The 20,544-nt window shown below is 40.7% G+C and overlaps 1 protein-coding gene across 1 annotated transcript; it reads left to right on the forward strand.

Moving 5' to 3' along the window:
- The first annotated feature begins 5,597 nt into the window (after positions 1-5,597).
- Positions 5,598-17,232, forward strand: LOC128585901 (acidic mammalian chitinase-like). Its single transcript, XM_053591304.1, has 11 exons — positions 5,598-5,622; positions 6,305-6,334; positions 7,320-7,521; positions 10,785-10,841; positions 11,492-11,657; positions 13,872-13,996; positions 14,182-14,305; positions 14,928-15,113; positions 15,603-15,722; positions 15,837-15,978; positions 16,967-17,232. Exons 1-11 carry the CDS (start codon positions 5,598-5,600, stop codon positions 17,230-17,232), a joined length of 1,443 nt encoding a protein of 480 aa, XP_053447279.1.
- The last annotated feature ends 3,312 nt before the right edge of the window (positions 17,233-20,544 follow it).

A 20,544-nucleotide genomic window follows, 5' to 3' on the forward strand; every position in this document is an offset into this window, starting at 1 on the left:
TAAATTAAAACCAAAACAGCAACAATTTATTTAGCCCACAATTCTGTGGGCCAGCAGTTTGGGCTGGGGAGAGCAGCACATGTCTGGTCTTAGCTGGACCAGTCCTCCATCTGTGGTCAACTGGCAGTCAACTAGTTGGCTGCTTCTGGGGTTACATGGCTATCAGCTAGGGGCTAGTGGGAGTGGCTGGCCACATGTTTCTCATCGTCTCTCAGGCTAGCTCTGGTCATGTGGCAGGCTCAGTTTTCCAAGAGTATGAGAGCAAAAGCCACGTGGCCTCTTCAGAACGTGGCCCAGAACTCAGCAATGTTACTCTAGCTGCCCTGTGTCGAAGCAAATAACAAGGTCATCCCAAAACAAAGGGGTAGGCAGAGCAACTCCAACTCCTGAAGCAGGGGGCTAAAAAGCACTGTGTCCATTTGCACAATCATCCACACTTGTTCTGCAATCCCATTTTCTGGAATAATACATTATTAACTAATAATAATGTATTTTAATGCATTATTTTACTAATAATTAATTTTTAATACATTATTTTACTACTAATAATGTATTAACAATACATTGTTAGCTATTTCTTGTATTTTATATATTAAAAAATGTGTGCTTCACTTCCTTTCCCATTTCATCAGCACATTAGATTTGTTTTTTTTTTTTTAATGGAGAGTTTTGCATAATCATTTTTCTGAGCTTGCCTAACTCCCCTGTCCTCCATTATCATTGCTAAATGCTGAATATTCAAAAAATGATGTTCTTCTATAATGTTTCCTTGATTCTCTCCCTCTGCTTCTAATCATTTCCTTTGGAACCCTTAAATCCAGATGCATGGATGCACATTCCTCTACCTGGATTCCTTTTCACTTAACTGTGCCAGTTACTCTGGACTAGCTTTCCCTGCAGCATTTAATTTCCCAGATCGCGAGTTTCTATTTATGTCTGCAGCAGTGATGGTAAGCCCTTGTCCTGTTTTTTTTTTTTTTGTTTTTTTTTTTTTGCGGTTTTTTGGCCGGGGCTGGGTTTTTGAACCCGCCACCTCCAGCATGTGGGACTGGCGCCCTACTCCTTGAGCCACAGGCACCACCTCCTTGTCCTGTTTACTCATAGCCAAGCACCTACCTGACACAATGCAGGCATTCACTAAATAATTATTATTAAATAAATGAATGAACATTAATGAATGGTTTGATGTAGGTGCATTCTCCTGGTATTTACTGTAAGCTACAGCTTTTGACTACAAGATTATAGGGGATGGGGACTGCACCTCCTCCCTTTCTTCCTTCTAACTCGTGACTCATCTTTTACTGAAGGGAGGATGCCCTCGTTTAACACCTCCTACCTTGTGAATTCCCCATGTGAATCAGTCCTCTCAGCTTTCTTGGGTTCCCCCTTAGGAGTACCACCTACTAGAGGCAATCTCTTTATTAGAGTGTTTCTCCTCTGTGGTTTAGACGATGAGACCCCTCTGGAAACAAGGGTCTCTTCTTCTTTCATTCCTTCATGTGCACTTGAAAAGAAGATGATTATGCAACTGAGGATATAATGTTTTACGTACACCAGCAGTGAGGCCAAATAGTAAGAATGTGCTCAGATCCAGACATTTACCAACTTCTTTTTTTGTTCTACTACTGTGAAAGGTACTTTAAAATATCCGACTATGATTGTGGATTTGTCTGTTTCTCCTTTTCATTCTGTCAATTATTGCTTTACATATTTTGAAGCTGTTAGTAAATACATAGAGATTACGAACTTTGATATTTTCCTGTTAGCTTGACCCCTTATTATGATGAATGTCTTTTTTTTTTTTTTATCTCTAGGGATGCTTCCTGTTTTAAAGTCTACTTTGTCTGACATCAGTATAGCTATACCTTTCTTTTGGTGAGTATATTTCTGGTATATTTAAATGACTTGCCCAAGGCCATCAGCATGTTAGAGGTAGAGTTCACACTAGATATTCCTGACTTCCAAGTTCAGGAGCTTATAATAATTATTAACATCATTACCTCAGACTCAGGTTAAAGGTTTTTCCTCCCCCTACCCCTAATTTTGCTACTGCTGCCATCTTAGTCCTTCGGGTCCTTTGAGGGATGGGAGTAGGCCCTGCCCTGGAACCTTAGCCCGGGGGTTCTGCCCTTATTGAAAAAGAGGCCAGAACAAAGGAATATCAGCAGCCTTCTGTGGGTTTTCCAGAAGCCCATAGCCGGGTTGGAAGGCTTTTAAAGAAACCTGCTCCATTACTGAACTAGTACAAACAACTGCAGACTTTCTTGAACTCACCTGAGAACCTTAACATCCGGGAGTAAGTACAGGGTCGAGAACTCAAGGCCATTCTGAACATGGGAACCCCAAACAAACCAGAGGTAGGACTGAATCCAGGACCCACAGAAATCAGCACAGAGCTCCATATGCTGCTAGGCTGCAGCACTCCCTAGCTTGTTTATTTTACTTTTCTTAAATTTTTTGATTTATTTAATGTTTTTTAAATTTCAGATTAATATAAGGATACAAAAGACTAGATTACATTTGCATTTCTAAGGTAAAGTTCAAGTTTAGTTGGGCCCTTCACCCAGCGGGTGTGTTGTATACCCTCACATTGTGCACCTTAGGTGAGAGCTTACCAGTTCCCTTCCTCCTCCCCTTCTGCCCCCTCCTCCCCCGCCCTCTCACTTGGATATACTTGTGTTTTTCTCTTGTGTGGGTGTATAATTGTTTTTCTACCGGCTTCATATTAGTATCCAGTACATTGGATACTTGCTTTTCCATTCTGGTGATACTTTACTAAGAAGAATGTCCTTCAGCTCCATCCAGCTAAATACAAAAGATGTAAAGTCTCCATCTTTTTATGGCTGAATAGTATTCCATGATATACATATACCACAGTTTATTAATCTATTCATAAATTGATGGCCACTTGAGTTGTTTCCACATCTTGGTAATTGTGAAATGAGCTATAATAAACATTCTAGTGTAAATGTCTTGTGATAAAATGATATTTTTGCTTCTGAGTAGATCCCTAGTAGTGGGATTGAGGGGTCTACTTTTTTTTTTTTTTTTTTTTTTTTTTTGGTAGAGACAGAGTCTCACTTTATGGCCCTCGGTAGAGTGCCGTGGCGTCACATGGCTCACAGCAACCTCCAACTCCTGGGCTTAAGCGATTCTCTTGCCTCAGCCTCCCGAGTAGCTGGGACCACAGGCGCCCGCCACAACGCCCGGCTATTTTTTGGTTGCAGTTCAGCCGGGCCGGGTTTGAACCTGCCACCCTCGGTATATGGGGCTGGCGCCTTACCGACTGCGCCACAGGCGCCGCCCAGAGGGGTCTACTTTTAGCTATTTGAAGATTCAAATGGGGACAGAGGGGTCTACTTTTAGCTATTTGAAGATTCAAATGGGGACAGAGGAGGTCAAACTCTCACTCTTTGCAGATATTAGGATCTTATACTTGGAAAACCCCAAGGCCTAACCCACAAGGCTCCTAGAAGTGATCAAAGAGTATATATTTTACTTTTTAAGGTCAAGGAAGGCTTTAAGTCTTCTGGAACACAACTAGAGAGAGATGGGAGAAACCAGCAGTGATCTTGGTGGGCTAGAGCAAAACAGATATAGCTGGTGTACACAGTGCCTCAGTGCTTCACTCTTATGGCTATGAATTTTATAGCAGTCCTCTTCAAACTGCTAGAAGGCTCAACTAAAGTCCATACTGCAAATCCTAGCTCTTGTGCTAAGGTAGGCAGCATGTCTAGATAGCCTGTGTGACTTTAAAGCTATCAGAAGACTCTTACCCCAAAAGATGCCTTTGCACCAGCCTGGCTTTTGTCTGTAAAATACAAAAGTTATTCCTACTAAAATTAAGTCATTTCGTGCCCAGTGAATGTTTATTTGGGTGGCTTATTTTGTATAGGAAGTAGATTTTAGGATGCAACATGGGAATCAACATGAGTTTGATTAGTATTCTTCTCTCTCTTTTTTGAAGTAATATTCTTAAGGAGCTTTCAATCAAATGGGAGATAAGACATGTGCAAATATTCTATAATTATTATTTGTGCAGTGCCTATTAAGCACTTGATTCTTTATAAATGTTTGTTGTTTTTTTTTTTTTCAGTGCTTAACACTGCCCTGCAAAGCAAACATTTGCATCCCACTTTTAAAAATTAGGAAACTGAGATTAAGAAACTTTCTCAATTTCCTTCACCTGATAATTGGTAGAAAAGATGTGAACCTCAATCTGTGTGGCTGTTTCCACTGCTTCCACATTTCTTCCTTACCAACGATCCATTTAAAAAAGCAAACAAAATGCCAGGGAAGCAGAGGTGAGGAAGGTGGTCATTTTCAGCTATGATGATCAGGAAAGGTGTCAAGGGGGGAGCATTTCAGCTGAGCTTTTCAAGATAGCATGGGAGATGAATACAGGAGGACAATATTCTATATGCTAGACAGAGGGAAGGGCCTCAGCCAAATAGCAAAGAGAGACTATTTTTGAGTATGGAGAACAGCATAATTTAATATGCAAGATTTAAACTGAGAAGCTGGCAGGAGGCGAGGCTGGAAAGGTAAATCAAGGCAAGATTGTGGAGTTTTGATGATAGATTAAAGAGAAAGAACTATGAGGTGAAAGGAAGCCATTAAACTCCACCCCCACCCCCAAGGAGTGGGGGTCTTGCAGAATAGACTGAGAAGGAAAAGAGAGAAGCTCCAGTAGGCTGTCAGCAGTGATGAACTCTGAGAACAGTGATGGTGGGGGTGGAATGGACTGTCCTAAGGAGGGGGAGCTCTAGGACCAACAAGAGGAGCACTGTGGATGTCATGACGGAGGGGCTATGTAGAGCAGAGGGGAGGAGTCAAAAAAAAAGTTGTGCCCACAGCCTCAGGGATCAAGAGAGCTTTGGAACCATTCACAGAAATATGAGAAATAAGAAGAGGTTCTGGCCCAGGGGAAAGAACCACTGGGAAGGCATTCCCATCAGGCTCAGGTTCTGTGTGACCAGGTATGTGATACTGGAGGTCTCAAAGCAGGCTAAACCCAGGGAAGTGGCACAGAGGGAAGGAGCCTCCCCAGCTGACAAGAACCAAGTGAAGGCCACTCAGGGGTGGAGGGCAAGGAAAGAGCAGGAGGAATAGGATTAGGAAAATTAATTGGAGAAAAGAGGGTAATGAATGTGGGAACAAAAAGAGAAGTCTACGACCCTCTGTGCCTTGTTTAAGGAGAGACCTTCGTTCTTACAATGAGTGAATGAATGACTGCAGAGAATGAATGAATTCAAAGTTAGTGCCTCTGCCCAACAAAGAGTATGAGAAGTAGTCAGTTATTGCTTCACTATCCAAACAGAGAATATACTGTACATAAACCATTTTCAATTATATAAGCCACGCCATAATGGGGCTTATTATCATGGTTCCTGGGCTTTAGCTCAATCTTTTCTTCTTGTAAAATGAAATCAAGATAGTATTGTTTCCCTATCATTAATGGGTTCTTAAATTCACTGCCAATATCAACACTCACGTTAGAGGCAACCACAATGAAGAGAAAATCTGATAAGGCACAGGAGAGAACAAAGAGGGAACAAAAGGCCTGCTGCACAAGGGCGGCTCTGCCACTGAGCAAGATGACCAAGCTCATCCTCCTCGCTGGTAAGGGGCCACCTCAACTCTGTCTGTAAGCTACTCTCTCTGTCTTCTTTCATTGCTCCTTTAAAACTTTTTTTAATCTTCAAATTTAAACCAAATTGACTTAGATTATTGCTTTTGGCAAAAATAGCATAGGAAGTGCTAAACAGGGGGTGGCCCTGGTCACCTGGCAATAGGTCTCCCATTCCCTGCAGACTCCCTGACTTCACCAAGCCCCAAAGGCTCACAGCATTTAATAATCTTTCAAAGGCTCACAGCATTTAATAACCTTTCAGGGTTCCAGGAGAAATCCTGAGATTTTATTATCCTCAGAATTTTGGGAACCTGCAGAGGGTCTTAAAAGAATAAAATATAGGAAAAGCTTCCTACTGCTAATGTGAGGTCACTGTGTACAAAGGCTGCTCTGCCCCCAGGTTCCTCTAGTTCAGTGGTTCTCAACCTTCCTAATGCTGCAACCCTTTAATACAGATCCTCATGTTGTGGTGACCCCCAACTATACAATTATTTTCATTGCTACTTCATAACTGTAATTTTGCTACTGTTATGAATCGTAATGTAAATATCTGATATGCAGGATGGTCTTAGGCAACTCCTGTGAAAGGATCGTTTGACCCCAAAGGGGTCGCGACCCACAGGTTGAGAACTGCTGCTCTAGTTCATTATTTTTTTTCTCTGTTGCTTTAAGGTCTGCTCCTTGTGCTGACAGCTGAGCTGGGTAAGTATTCTTGGAATGAACCACCATATCCTTCCTCCTCTGTTTCTTCATAATTGGGAAAATCAACATGGCCCTGTGTACTTCAATTTCAAACAAAAAAGTATTAACTACATTGTTTTTGAGTTGAAAATTTCCTAACCAGATTTAAAGGATTGAGAACATTGGCCTAAAGATCCCCAAGCTGAAACCGACAAGATGGTGACTAAAAAATAAATGTTAACAATAAAATATAATAAGTGAGGCGTCTACATGATGCCTTCTGCTGTTAAAACATTTTCAAATCTGTCGTCTTGTGAGCCTTGAAGACAACTCTTCACTGAAAGGTGGATACTCGGTCTCATAAACCAGCTACTAATCAATGCAAAGACAAGCCATGTGACTTGACCCATGGGGGTCCTGGCAAAATCTAAACCAGAAGCTAGGGCCCTTGTCTCCTGGTGGGCAGTTCATTTTTCCCTGGGTGGAATTATTAGTCACTTGTAGCACAGCTACCAGTGCTAAGTAGGCTTTTCATCCTTTCTGTGTCCCAGTTTCTAAATGGGTAAAATGAGAAAAACAATAATAGTACCTACCTCATAAGGGTCTGGTGAGGATTAATAAGTAAATATAAGTAAATTACTGAGAGCAGTGCTTGGTACATACATGTTAAATAAGCATCAGCAATTGCTGTTAATAGCATGGGGGGGGCTAGGAATGCATCTAAATCGTAGTGTACAGTTTTAAGTTTTATCTCAGTGGAAGGCACCTATTTCTGAGGTTCTTTAATTATCTCTTGGAGGCACAGAGTTCTCTCTAAGAGATATCTTCAGCCCTGAATTGCCTGATAATTATGTTTGCTGCAATACACAAAGTTCTGCCATAGATTTCTCTCCTCCCTTTATACTTAAACAGGAAAGACATTTGATTATCTCTGGTTTTTGAAGAAATCTGACTCTCTAGAGAATTTCTCTGTAATAGTTTCGCACCTTCCTCTTCCGAATAACAGGTTCTGCCTACCAGCTGGTATGCTACTTCACCAACTGGGCCCAGTACCGGCCAGGCCTGGGGCGCTTCAAGCCTGATGACATTGACCCCTGCCTCTGCACTCACCTCATCTACGCCTTTGCTGGGATGCGGAACAACGAGATCACCACCATCGAATGGGATGACGTGACTCTCTACCAAGCTTTCAATGGCCTGAAAAACAAGTAAGAGAAGGGGAAAGATATTTAATTTGGTGTCTCCTAGGTCAGTTCTTCCCAGACATGAATGCTTCTTAAAATATAGTTCAGAATCAGTGGAGTTGAGGTGGCAACCAAGACTCTACATTTCATTTTTTTTTTAAAGACACAGTCTCATTCTGTTGCCCTAGGTAGAGTGTTGTGGCATCACAGCTCACAGCAACCTCCAGCTCTTGGACTTAGGTGATTCTCTTGCCTCAGCCTCCCAAGTAGCTGGGACTACAGGTGCCTGCCACAACACTCAGCTATTTTTTTTTTTAATTGCAGTTTGGCCGGGGCAGAGTTCGAACCCACCACCCTCCCTATATGGGGCCAGAGCCCTACTCACTGAGCCGCAGGCGCTGCCCATCATTTTTCTTTTTTAAGTAACAAAATTGTTCATATTTATTGGTACCACATGATTTTTTGAAGTATGTACACATTATGGAATGGCTTGATTGAGCTATTAACACATGCATTACTATACATACTTGACATTTTTGCAGTAATAACCCTTAAAATTCACTCTACAGCAATTTTCAAAATACAATCCATTGTATTTTGGATTGTGTTGTATTTGTGACTGCAGTCACAAGCTTGTACAACAGAACTCTTGAATTTTTCCTCCCATATAACTGAAATTTCCTTTACTTCCACCAATTATCTTTCAATCCCCCAGCCCCATCACCTCCAGCCCCTGGTAACCAAACATTCCACTCTCTACTTTATGAGTTTGACTTTTCTTGATGCCAATTATAAGTGAAATCACATGTGCCTGGCTTATTTCACTTAACATAATGGCCTCCAAGTTCATCCATGTTGTTACAAAGGGCAGAATGTTTTTCTTTTCTTAAGACAGAATAGTATTCCATTGTGTAAATATACCACAGTTTCTTTATTCATTCATCTATTGCTGGACACTTAGATTGATTTCCTATCCTGGATATTGTGAATAATGCTATAGTGAACATGGGAATGTTCGTGTGAGATATCTCTTCACATACTGATATCATTTCCTTTAAATAAAAACCAGAAGGGGACTTACTAGATTATATGGTGGTTCTATTTTTTAATTATTGAGCAAACGTCATTTTGTTTTCCACAATAGCTGTACTAAGTTACACTACCACCAACAGTGTGCAAGTGTTCCCTTTCTCCACAACCTCTCTAACACTGCTATCTTTTTGATAATAGCCATTCTAACTGGAGTGAGGCAATATCTCATTGTGGTTTTGATTTACATTTCTCTGATAATTAGTGATGATGTACACTTTTTAATATACCTGTTCACCATTTGAATTTCTTCTTTTATGAAATGTCTATTAAGGTCCTTGGGCACCTTCATTGCTACACTAGAAAGAAACTTCTTTTCCTTGGCACCAAAGTGTTTTATTAGGTTAAGATAGGTCAAGAGATGAATGAGTTATACATGCTTCACAAGGCCTGGGGCTCAAAACTAGCATAAGTTAACTATAACTCACATGGCAGTTGATATGTTAATCAGGTTATTTGTTTTAGCAATACCGAGTTGAGTTTCTGATATAGTTTGGATATGAACACCTTATCAGGTGTATGGTTTACAAATATTTTCTCCTATCCCATAAGTTGTCTCTTCACTCTGTTGTTTCCTTGCCATGTAGCCGTTTAGTCTGATGTGAGCCTATTTGTCAATTTTTTGCTTTTGTTGATGTGCTCTCAGGGTCATATCCAAAAAGTCCTTGCACAGACCAATGTCATGGATATTTTGTCCATGTTTTCTTCTAGTACTTTTACAGTTTCATGTCTTGCACTAAGATCTTTTATTTATTTATTTATTTGTTTATTTATTTTTTTATTTTTATTTTTGAGACAGAGTCTCATTCTGTTGCCCTGGGTAGAGTGTTGAGGCATCATAGCTCACAGCAACCTCAAACTCTTGGGCCTGAGCAATCCTCTTGCCTCAGCCTCCCAAGTAGCTAGAACTACAAACACCCACCATGATGCCCAGCTAGTTTTTTATTCTATTTTCAGTAGAGATGGGGTCTCACTCTTGCTCAGGCTGGTATTAAATTCGTGAGCTCAAGCAATCAATCCACCTCAGCCTCCCAGAGTGCTGGAATTACAAGTTTGAGCCACCATGCCCAGTCACATTTAGGTCTTTGATCCATTTTGAGTTGATTTTTGTATAATGTAAAAGATAAGAGTCTAATTTTATTCCAATTTCTTTGCTGGTGGACTCCGCATTTCTAACAAGCTACCCCCAGATTATGCTAATGCTCCTGAAACATAAGCCACACTGAAGTAGTAACCATATATATAACAGCATGTTGCCTGCTCTAGAAGATAAGCAAAAAGAAAAAGTTGGTCCTATTTTTTCCTTTCTCTGTAATTTTTTATGACCTGGAAAACTGCAAGCCATCTTACTTATTTGCATCAAAGAGGAAGAAGTGGAGAATATTAAAAATTAGGCATCACTGATTTCAAGAATCAGAAAGGTTTCTGTATTTTAACAGAGTCCTCTTTTGTGTAAAAAGAAACACATAGACAAAAAAACCTGGCATCTTTAAATTAACAGGTTTGTTCAGTTTAATTGTACCTAGGAGCACTATCATGAATGCAGCTACTAGAATTTAAGTTATAATACCTAAAAGGAGGTAAGCTCCTTTAGAGCAGTGTTTCTTCAAGTGTAGCCAAATTGCTGCTTGCAACAAAGACATATGGGGCACTTGATAAAAATTGCTGATCCTTACCCTGACCCAGCTGAATCAGAATCTCCAGATACAGTGTGATAAACCTGCCATTTTAGTTTGTCCTCCCACAACCCTGCACTTAATTCTTATGTAAATGGACATTTGGGGTTATTTGAGAACCTCTATTCCAGCCAATTAATTTATGTTAACTTGGCATAGAGGCTGAGAAGGTAATTATGCTCAAGCAACATTTACCATTTTATCTGATGGAATAGAAAATGACATAATTATGCTTTAAAGTTACATGTATCAAAAATATTGCCAATAAATTCTATGACAGGAAAAAAGGAACAGTTCTATAATTTAGATTTCCCTAAAGAGTCTTGAGTACATTTATGATGAGAATAAGACAAAGAGTTTTTATAAAGAATGTTGTCAGTAGTGGAGGAAAACTGTTCCGTAATGTATCATTTTGAAGCAACACTAAAGTAAATGAGCAAGCCTAATAATAAAGCAATGTTATTTTCATAGAGGGACTCATGAAATTAATCAATGTCTCTTATTTTATCCTTTGTTTTATAGGAATAGCCAGCTGAAAACTCTCCTGGCCATTGGAGGCTGGAACTTTGGCACTGCCCCGTAAGTTTCTATGGAGAGCCTGTCGTTCATTTGCTATGCAACCAAGTTAGCCCAGTGTGATTGCCATTCCTGTAGACTTCACAGTCTAAGACAGAGAATTAAGAATGTGCATTAAACAAATATGCTAATTAATAATTACACTAGTACTAAGTACAACACAATGTGTTTTGTACGTTTAAATTTAGTTGGATATTCTGGAACCCTATCCATGAAGATTTAGTTACTGAGATCCCAAAACAATCTGTCCTTAGAGTATTTCAAGAACACAGACCTTGCAGAGGTATTATACTTCTGTCTATTTGCCTTCCAGGAGAAGGAAAGAGAAAGTCATACAAATAAACAAGAAGACTTCTTTGAGGGTGGGGGACTATTTGAAGAGGGAACACAGTGAGCTGAGTTAGCCAGGTGCAAAGTAACAAAAGCACCTTGGGAGAAAGATCAGAGTTGGAGGGATAGCAAAATAAAGGGAACTTTAACTTATCATGGCTCGGAAGATTAGAGATTGTGAAGGAAGAGGGGGAAAACCAGAAACATGCTTTAATCTGAGCTGTGTATCCTTAAGGGTCTGAGGAAGGAACTGAGAGCTTGACTCTACTCCAAGGTGCTGAGACCACTGAGGCCTCACTCTGCCTTCTTTGGGTCTCCCTTAGTTTCACTGCCATGGTTTCCACTCCCGAGAACCGCCAGACTTTCATTGCCTCGGTCATCAAATTCCTGCGCCAGTATGAGTTTGATGGGCTGGACTTTGACTGGGAGTACCCTGGCTCTCGTGGGAGCACTCCTCAGGACAAGCATCTCTTCACTGTCCTGGTGCAGGTGAGGAGGGCAGGAAGGAGCAGTCTATAACCCAAGAAGGTTCAAAGCCTTTCTTCCCCAGGAGAATCACTGTGGTTCTAGAGTAAAACAAAACTCGAACTTAGAATTATAGAATCTTAGTGTTGCAAAGATTCTTGGATATCTAAACATTTAGTAACAATAACATGTGTGCTATGTGCCAGGAACTACTTACTCTACATGCTATTTGAACAGCCATTACTCATTTCATCTTCCCCTTTATTCTGTGAAATAGGTACACTGAGTATGATCATCTTTACTTTACAGATGTGGAAACTAACGTACAAAGAGAGTTTAAGTGACCTGCCCAAGATCACACAATTGATAGGTGCTGTAACTACCCATGGACTCTGGATAGAGTCCAGTGCTTCTAACAGTTACACTAGAGTTCCCATTAGTACTGAGCACATATATACTTTGTGCCAGTCTTTAGGTTATAAGACACAATCCTTGGCCTTAAAGATCACACAATCTGAAGTGGAAGGTTGAAAAATAGCAAGCAATTACAGTACATTTTGCTATATGCTATAGCAGAGTACAAAAATAACACAAAAAAGGGATACTTGATTCTGGCCTGGGCAAGATTAGAAAGAGTCCCTGGGAGAAATAATGTTTGTGCTTATTTGGAAAGACATTGGTATTAACTGATGAAGGATGTGAGTGACACAAATGAGAGATGTGAACAAGTGGGTGAGCTATGGATTGTAAAGCTACATGGGACTTTATAGGATATTTAGGACCTTAGGCTTTACCTTCGAGGCAATGGGGCAGCTTTGAAGGATTTTAGATAGTGGAGAGTTGGTTCCAATCACGGAGGACACATTAGAAAAAGGAGACAGGAATAGGGTTAGAAGGTTATTGCAGTAAATCAAGCAAGAGATGACCAGGGCCAACAACGGATAAAACACTGAGTGAATAAGGGGATGGATACAAGAGATACCAAGAAGATAGAATCAATAGGAGATAGAGATCAACTGGAGATGGAAAAAGAAAGGACTCTCTGTTTTATGATTTTGAGGACTGGTTTGATTATGGTGCTGTTAACAGAGATGGTAAATGCAGAGAGAAGTATAGTTTTGAAAGAAGGAGGACTGATTAATTCACTTTTGAACATGCAGAGTGTGAGTTACCACTAGGACATCCTAAAGGAATGCTCAGGAGACATTTATTTTGTGCATATCAATCTGGAGTTCAAGCCAAAGAACTTGGCTTGATGTACAATATTGAAGCAATCACCAAGGAAAATAGAATAGAATGAGAAAAGCTAAGGACTCAGGATAGTTTTTATTAATATATTTACTCTCTACCAAGACAGAGATTCTTTTCTATATCATTTCATATACCTGATTGTCAGCTGAACTCTGAATAGTTTCAGTGTCAAGTAATTCACTAGGTGAAAAATCAATTTACTTTTTCATTGGACAGATCCAATGATCATAAAGGACGTCTCTTTTCTCAGCTGAAACATACCTCCAGTCATAATTTATAACTTCTACTCATTGATTCTAGCTCTTCTCACTGAAGCAACAAAGAATAAAACTGTACCTTCTGCAACATACGGGTTCAATATCTGTAGACAGATAAAATGACCTGCCTATAATTTCTCTTCTCCAGTTAATCAGTAACCACATAATGATTTTCAGAGCCAGTCTTCACTGGAACATACTCTGGAACACCCTAATAATGCAACCATAAGAACCACACCCAGGACTCCAAAGGAGAGTGCAATCACACAAAGCATAGGTGGATTAGCCTCTCACATTGAATGAGAACCCATCTTCTGGCTATTGGCACCTTCCTTATTGGCCAGTTCAGCATGTCATAGGATGGGGTATCAGTCCTGCCAAGCAGTTCATCTAATAAACAAATGGGAGCAAATTTCTTTACTGCTAGTCACAGGGTACTGCAACAACTATAGCTTCAGAGTATGGCGCTATGAATGGAGTTCTGATGGTCATCTGGGACCTGGGTTCTTGTCATCACCAGGCCACTAACTTACTGTGGAACTTTGGTGAAATTTCCTAACTCTCAGGCACATAGGACAGCTGTGAAATTGACTAATATCATCTATCCTATCTATTTTGTTGGGATGTTGAGGGACTAAAATAAGAGAAAATATGTAAAAGCACTTTAATATTATGTTTCAGGAGGTGAAATCAGCTTCATAAATGTCCTATTATGCTTTTGGTTCTGTAGGAAATGCGTGAAGCTTTTGAGCAGGAGGCCAAGCAGATCAACAAGCCCAGGCTGATGGTCACCGCTGCAGTGGCTGCTGGCATCTCCAACATCCAATCTGGCTATGAGATCCCCCAGCTGTCCCAGTGAGTGATGCACCCTCACTTCAAGCTTCCACAGACATCATTTAGGCAGAGTAGACTTGTCCTTGGTCTATCTTGCCACTGTGCAGGGACCTTGTTTAGGAAACTTTAGAAGTGGTGTCTTTAGCCTGCATATATGTGGGAAATGACCCTCAGAAGTGATTTTTAAATCCTTTATTCCACCTCAGGTACTTGGACTACTTCCATGTCATGACCTACGACCTCCATGGCTCCTGGGAGGGTTACACGGGAGAGAACAGCCCCCTCTACAAATACCCGACTGACACTGGCAGCAATGCCTACCTCAATGTGGTGAGTCCCTGAGCAAATGCAAATTCAGACCAGAGATGATGATGTAAATAGCATAGGGATTTGGGTACAAAAGGCATCATAAGTTTAATAATATTCTCAAATAGGAAATTAGTCTTCTATAATTGATTAACTCATTCCTATTTACTAAAAATTTGCCAGGTTATTAACACTATAGTGAACATGTTTATCTAATAGGAAAGGATGATTAATAGTCTTTGTTTTTAATAAAAGAATATAGGGTGCCATTGCTCTTATTTCATTACAGTATAAAATGTTTCTCTCACCCTTCCTCTTTTCCTATTTCCCTTTGCCTTATCTAACTTCTAACTTTTTATCTCTTGCCCATATAAGTTCTATAGAATTTTAGTCATTATCCAATGGATCAAATAATGAAAAGAATTTTATAAAGCTTAGTCCTTTTAGCATACATTGTTTTATCAGAAGGGTATATGTAAAGCCATGATATTAGAAGTTAGTTGAGATGGGGACAGACTAATTCAATAGAGGTATGTCAGTGCCTTCTAAAATATATTGCAAATACAAGCAAAAAAACCTTAGCCGATAACTAATCACTAGGCTGTCAGCTGGTAGTGGGACCTTTAGCTAACCTCTGCCATTGCAGGACTATGCCATGAACTACTGGAAAGACAACGGGGCCCCAGCAGAGAAGCTTATTGTTGGATTCCCTGCCTATGGACACACCTTCCTTCTGAGCAACCCCTCCAACCATGGAATTGGTGCTCCCACCACTGGGCCTGGCCCTGCTGGTCCCTATACCAGGCAGTCTGGGTTCTGGGCCTACTATGAGGTACACACCTGGAAATTTTATAGAGGGAAAGGTATCTTTCTCTTGGTTCACATATTTAACTAAACAATTAGCACACCATTCATGCTGAAAGTGAATTCTTGTAACAATTTGGAAAGAAGGGAAGATGAGCTCTCCTATGTACTTTAGTTGGATCCTCATTAGGGTTCCTTTAGTCTGGATTCCAGATGCAGAGAGAGAAGAAAACAGGATATCATCAGTGAGATTATGCCAATCTACAGACACTCATTGTGGACTTCCAGAGTGTTCTTTAATTTAAAAGGTTCTCCCCATCTTGAAAATAATTGAAATAAATTGAGTAAAGAATTAGAATTCCAAATGAACCAAGAAATTTGCTGATAGAGTCATAAGCTTTCTCTTCAAGTAATTTTATGCAACCATCCCCTACTTATCCTTCCCCATGTCCTTTTACCTCTGCCACACCTCAGGACACCTTGCCTGCCTCTTGACCTCTTCCTTATGTTCTCTTAGATCTGTTCCTTCCTGAAGAATGGAGCTACTGAAGTATGGGAGGCTCCTGAGGATGTCCCCTATGCTTACAAAGGCAATGAGTGGCTTGGATATGACAACACCAAGAGTTTCAAAATCAAGGTAAACTGTTCTATGGGGTATTGTTCCCCTGTAAGTCTGTTCCCACTATACCCCTGAGGCCACAGATCAGCTTTGGTGTCTGGAAATAATCAAATTTCTCTCTAATTACCACAGGCTGATTGGCTGAAGAAGAACAATTTCGGAGGTGCCATGGTCTGGGCCATTGACTTGGATGACTTCACAGGCACTTTTTGCAACCAGGGCAAATTCCCTCTGATCACCACTCTGAAGGATGCTCTGGGCCTGCAGAGTGCAAGTAAGTTAGGAGTTGAGAAGGAACCCTAAGTGAAATTTCTCTTCAGGGAGCTATTGTGCAACTGATTGTTTGACTATTGATCCATTTGGATCTGGTTGGTTAATGGAACAAACAGGGCTCTTCACCATTCTTTTATCTATTCATTCATTTCACAAGCAATTTGTTGAACATCCATTAGGTACGCTACACTATGTAGGTACCAAATACATAAATCCTCATTTCTATAGAAGTTTACAATCTAGGGAGAAAGATAAGACTGACACAATTGCAAAGTTAGTAACAATACAGAAGATATTATGTGATAAGGTGCCCTAAAATAGGATGAATAACATTCTTGAGAGTTCATGGTAATGAGAACTCTCAAAGCATCTGTAAGATCTAAGAAGGAGGGAAAAAATGCACTGTTTGTGGGCAGCGCCCGTGGCTCAAGGAGTAGGGTGCTGGCCCCATATACCGGAGGTGGTGCGTTCAAACCCAGCCTCGGCAAAAAAAAAAAAAAAATGCACTGTTTGCTTAGAAGGATGAGAAAGGAGTGAGGATGCCTCAGTGCCTGTGCCTGGAATGGCTAAGGTGCCAGCCACATACACCTGAGCTGGCAGGTTCGAATCAAGCCTGGGCCCACCAAACAACAATGATGGCTGCAACCAAAAATAGCCGGGCACTGTGGCAGGTGCCTATAGTCCCAGCAACTTGGGAGGTGGAGGCAGGAGAATCGCTTGAGCCCAGGAGTTGGAGGTTGCTGTGAGCTGTGATGCTACGGCACTCTACCCAAGGTGACAGCTTGAGGCTCTGTCTCAAAAAGAGAGAGAGAGAGAGAGGAGTGAGGAGAAAAGAGAAGAGGGGAGGGAGGGCGTTTCAGATCAGGAGACCAAAATTTGCATAGGCATGGAAAGAGGAGCCAAGAACAAAATCCTGGGTATGACTTCTCATATATCAGAGATCACTGTATAAAACAGGGGGATTTAGGATTTTGTTTCTTTCTTTTCAGGTTGCAAAGCCCCAGCCCATCCCATTGCTCCCATTACTGAGGCTCCCAGCACAGGTGGTGGCAGTGGCAGTGGCAGTGGCAGCTCTGGCGGCAGCTCTGGAGGCAGCCCCAGTGGCAGTAGATTCTGTGCCAACAGGGCCAGTGGCCTATATCCTGACCCCACTGACAAAAACGCCTTCTACAACTGTGTGAATGGACAGACCTTCACCCAGCACTGCCAGGCTGGTCTCGTCTTTGACATTTCCTGCTCTTGCTGCAACTGGTGATGATATTTGCCAGATACCACCTCACCTATTACATCCTCAGAAATCACTGTGCAATAAAGAGTTGACCATTAACATGTAATGGCTATGCCTCCTAACTGATGAATCTTAGTTATAATTAATCCTTATCTCCCAGTGGCATATTGTTGCTCTACCAGCCTACCTCTATGGCAAGCACCTACAGTATGCATCACTCTTCCTAAATGTTAGGTGGCAGAAGCAGAGGAATTAATGGAAAATACTGGTCTTCATTATCAACACATGTACTCAAATGAAGCCTGGAGAACACTAGAATATAAGTCTGTGTCCATTTACTCAGTTCCCCTTTAGTAGCTTTTACCATTCTCTTCACACTAGATGTTTTACAGTTTCATTATTTTAGTTTATGTTTAGTTTTATGTTTAGCTATGGTTTTATTTTTTGTATTTTTATTATTACTTAGTACTCAAGGTTCACCTTCAATCTAGGGTCTCAAATCTTTTTGTCCATTCTCAACCTTTATAAATTTGGCCTAAGAAACTGCAAATGTAGAATTGTCATCAACTAAAATGGGAAAAGCCGAATATAGAGTGGGTTTGGGGGGAAGATCAAGAGTTCAGCTTTGGACATGTGAATTCAAGATTTCTACTGGATTTGTAAGTTGAGATGTCAAGTAGACAGTCGGACATAACATTTTTGAAAGGAGTTGGTTTTTACAGTCAGTAGATTGGATAATCTCTTTAAGAGAGTGAGGGTCAGTAGACATAGGAAAGAGTTGAAAGCCTGATCCCTGGGCATTTCAACCTTCAGAGGCTGATGAGAAGAGGAGAAATAAGTAATAAAGACCAAAGGAACGGAGATAAGTGAGGTAGAAGGAAAATCAAGAGAGTCAAGTGTCCTCAAAGCCAAGGAAAGAAAAGTACCAAGGAGGAGAAAGTGATCAACTGTGTGTCAAATATTCCTGATATGGCAAGTTAGATGAGGTCTGAGAACCAAACCACTAGCTGTAACTATCTGTCAGTCATTGAGGTTTTGAGAGGAGTGAAGTCAGTACACAACTCCATGGCAAAAGCCTGAGGGCAGTAGGTTTATGAAAGAATTGAAGACAGTAAGAATACACAAACCCACCTGATGTGTCTTAAAGGGAAGAAAAGATAAGGAGCTAAGAATAAAAGATTACGGAAGATAGAAGTTGGATTTGTGTTTTTAAGCCCACATTTAGACTTTGATAAGAAAAACGAAAAGTATAGATGAAAACTTGACATTTTTTCAATACCTCTCACTTATTATCTTATTATTATCTTATTATTTTCACTTAGTCAAAATTTTAATATCACTTTGTTTTATAAAATAACTAAAGTCATATATTTAAATTGAGACAATATTCATCATTGTGCTTGTACTACAGCTTCTCTGATACTGGACTCTTTACTCAAAGCTTGCAGCTGTCTTCCATCTTCTGGCATGTATGAAAATGCCTTACAGTTGCCTTCATGCTCAGTTGGTGCCTTTGTGGACATAACTTGGCTCACTCTTTTCCTCAGAATTTTGTAAATATTACTCCTTTTTATTCTTGAATTGAATATTCAGCTAGTTCTTTGGCTATGGCTGTTTCATTTACATTTTTTTTTGGAGGGGCTGGTGTTAGCCAATTTGGTAGTTGAATAATTTTTTCAAGTAGTTCTGTGATTTCTGTATTCTCTGGGTCTCTTCATATTTGAGAATGTCTAACTGTTCCCTTTATACTTGAAAAGTGTATTATACTTGGCAGAATACGGTATGATGGGCTTACACTTTCTTTTCCTCAGAACTCTGCAGGGGTAGACAAAATTTCTTAGCACTCTTTCTAATTGTCTTCACCTTACCCTGTAATTCTAGCCACAGCTACTGTGACTAGTTCCATACAAGCCTCAGTCATCTTCATGGAGTTAGGGTTCCTGGTCCCAGATCTGTGTCATGCACTTCTTGCTACCCCTCCTGGAGCATCTCAGACAGAGACTTGCCCTCAAGCAAACACAATCTAGACACTAGAGGAGTTAAAGTCACCTGTATGGATCAGGGGCCCCTGATATTTCCACTTTTTTCCCCTGGATAGTGCAAAAACACATTATGTAATACTACTAAGACACTGCCAGTGCATTCAGCATCTAGTTGTCCCTAGCAGTGGCCAACTTGATAATATACTTTTGTACTGGGCCTTCCTTCTTCCCTGTCTCCCTCCTTACCTCTTACTCCACCTCCTTGTATTCATTCCCAAATAAATTACTCTCATGTGAGCTACGCCCAGGTGAACTTAGCCTTAGACAGAGGGTGTTGCTCCATTGTGCTCTGGCCCTGCATTTTGTTGTGGAGATGTTTGAGGTCAGTGGGCACTCAGTACTCCTTCATTGATCCATATCTTTTAAATTATTTGATTTTTTTCTCTTGCTGCCTAAAGAGTTCATTATTTATTATTGAAGTTCGATGACTGAACCAAGATATTCCTTAGTTATGATGATTCTTTGTCAGTCTCTTCTACAAGACAATGGAGAGGTAAGAGTTAAGAGTTAACTTGACTGATGACCTACAGGCTGGCCTCCTGGAGATAAAGTTGGCCTGCTGCCTCTGGAAATCAGCTATGGCCTGTAGCCTAGGTCAGTCCATCCTAGGCAAGAGCTGACATAGTGGACAACAACCTCAGCCAAGTTCCCACCAGGAAGCAATTTTGTAATCACAAGGGTTGGATCACAGTAGGGAAAGGCCAAGTATTTTCCCAGCAGATGATTGCTGAGGTAGTAGGTAAGGCTGAAAGCCAAGATTCTGCTACATTGTGCTTCTGTTAGATCCTATTTCACTAAGGAAGAATCTTGCTCTTTTGTAATTAAAAAAAGTTCCAACATCCAAGGCCCAGGGCCCATCTCTCAGAGCTATGTGTGTGCTCTGCTAGATTGTTTTGTGCTGCTTGAGAATAAGATCATCACCAGAGGATTGGTCACCTACTGCTTCAGTCTCTGTGTTTCCCCCAATAAACACTGTTCTAGAAAGCCTGGTGTGCATACTGGTTGGCCACTTATCCTGAATTGCTTGGGTGTTGTTGCACAGAGCTGGATGTCAGACTTCAGGCACCTGCCATGGCCTTCTAGAAGTGAATCAAGGGACCAGGATGAGAAAATTCTTTCTTGGATGACATAGCCTATCAACTTTCAAAGGTGGGTATTAGTCATAAGGTCTAATACCCCAGATTCCTGAAGATCCAGAATGAGGAAAGGACACTGGGGGTTAAGATCACCTAGGCTAATATTTCATGATTGTTATTATTTGTTTTGGGAGAAGTTTCTCAAAGGAGGCAGATTGAAG

This window comes from Nycticebus coucang, chromosome 5 (genome assembly GCF_027406575.1).
Source record: "Nycticebus coucang isolate mNycCou1 chromosome 5, mNycCou1.pri, whole genome shotgun sequence".
Lineage (NCBI taxonomy): Eukaryota > Metazoa > Chordata > Mammalia > Primates > Lorisidae > Nycticebus > Nycticebus coucang.

What these genes read in the sequence shown, in the direction of transcription:
- LOC128585901 (XM_053591304.1), top strand. Translation starts at nt 5,598, where the DNA reads ATGACCAAGCTCATCCTCCTCGCTG. An exon ending in GCAATGCCTACCTCAATGTG is followed by an intron (nt 14,306 to 14,927) that starts GTGAGTCCCTGA and finishes CTGCCATTGCAG; the next exon opens with GACTATGCCATGAACTACTG. An exon ending in TCTGGGCCTGCAGAGTGCAA is followed by an intron (nt 15,979 to 16,966) that starts GTAAGTTAGGAG and finishes CTTTCTTTTCAG; the next exon opens with GTTGCAAAGCCCCAGCCCAT.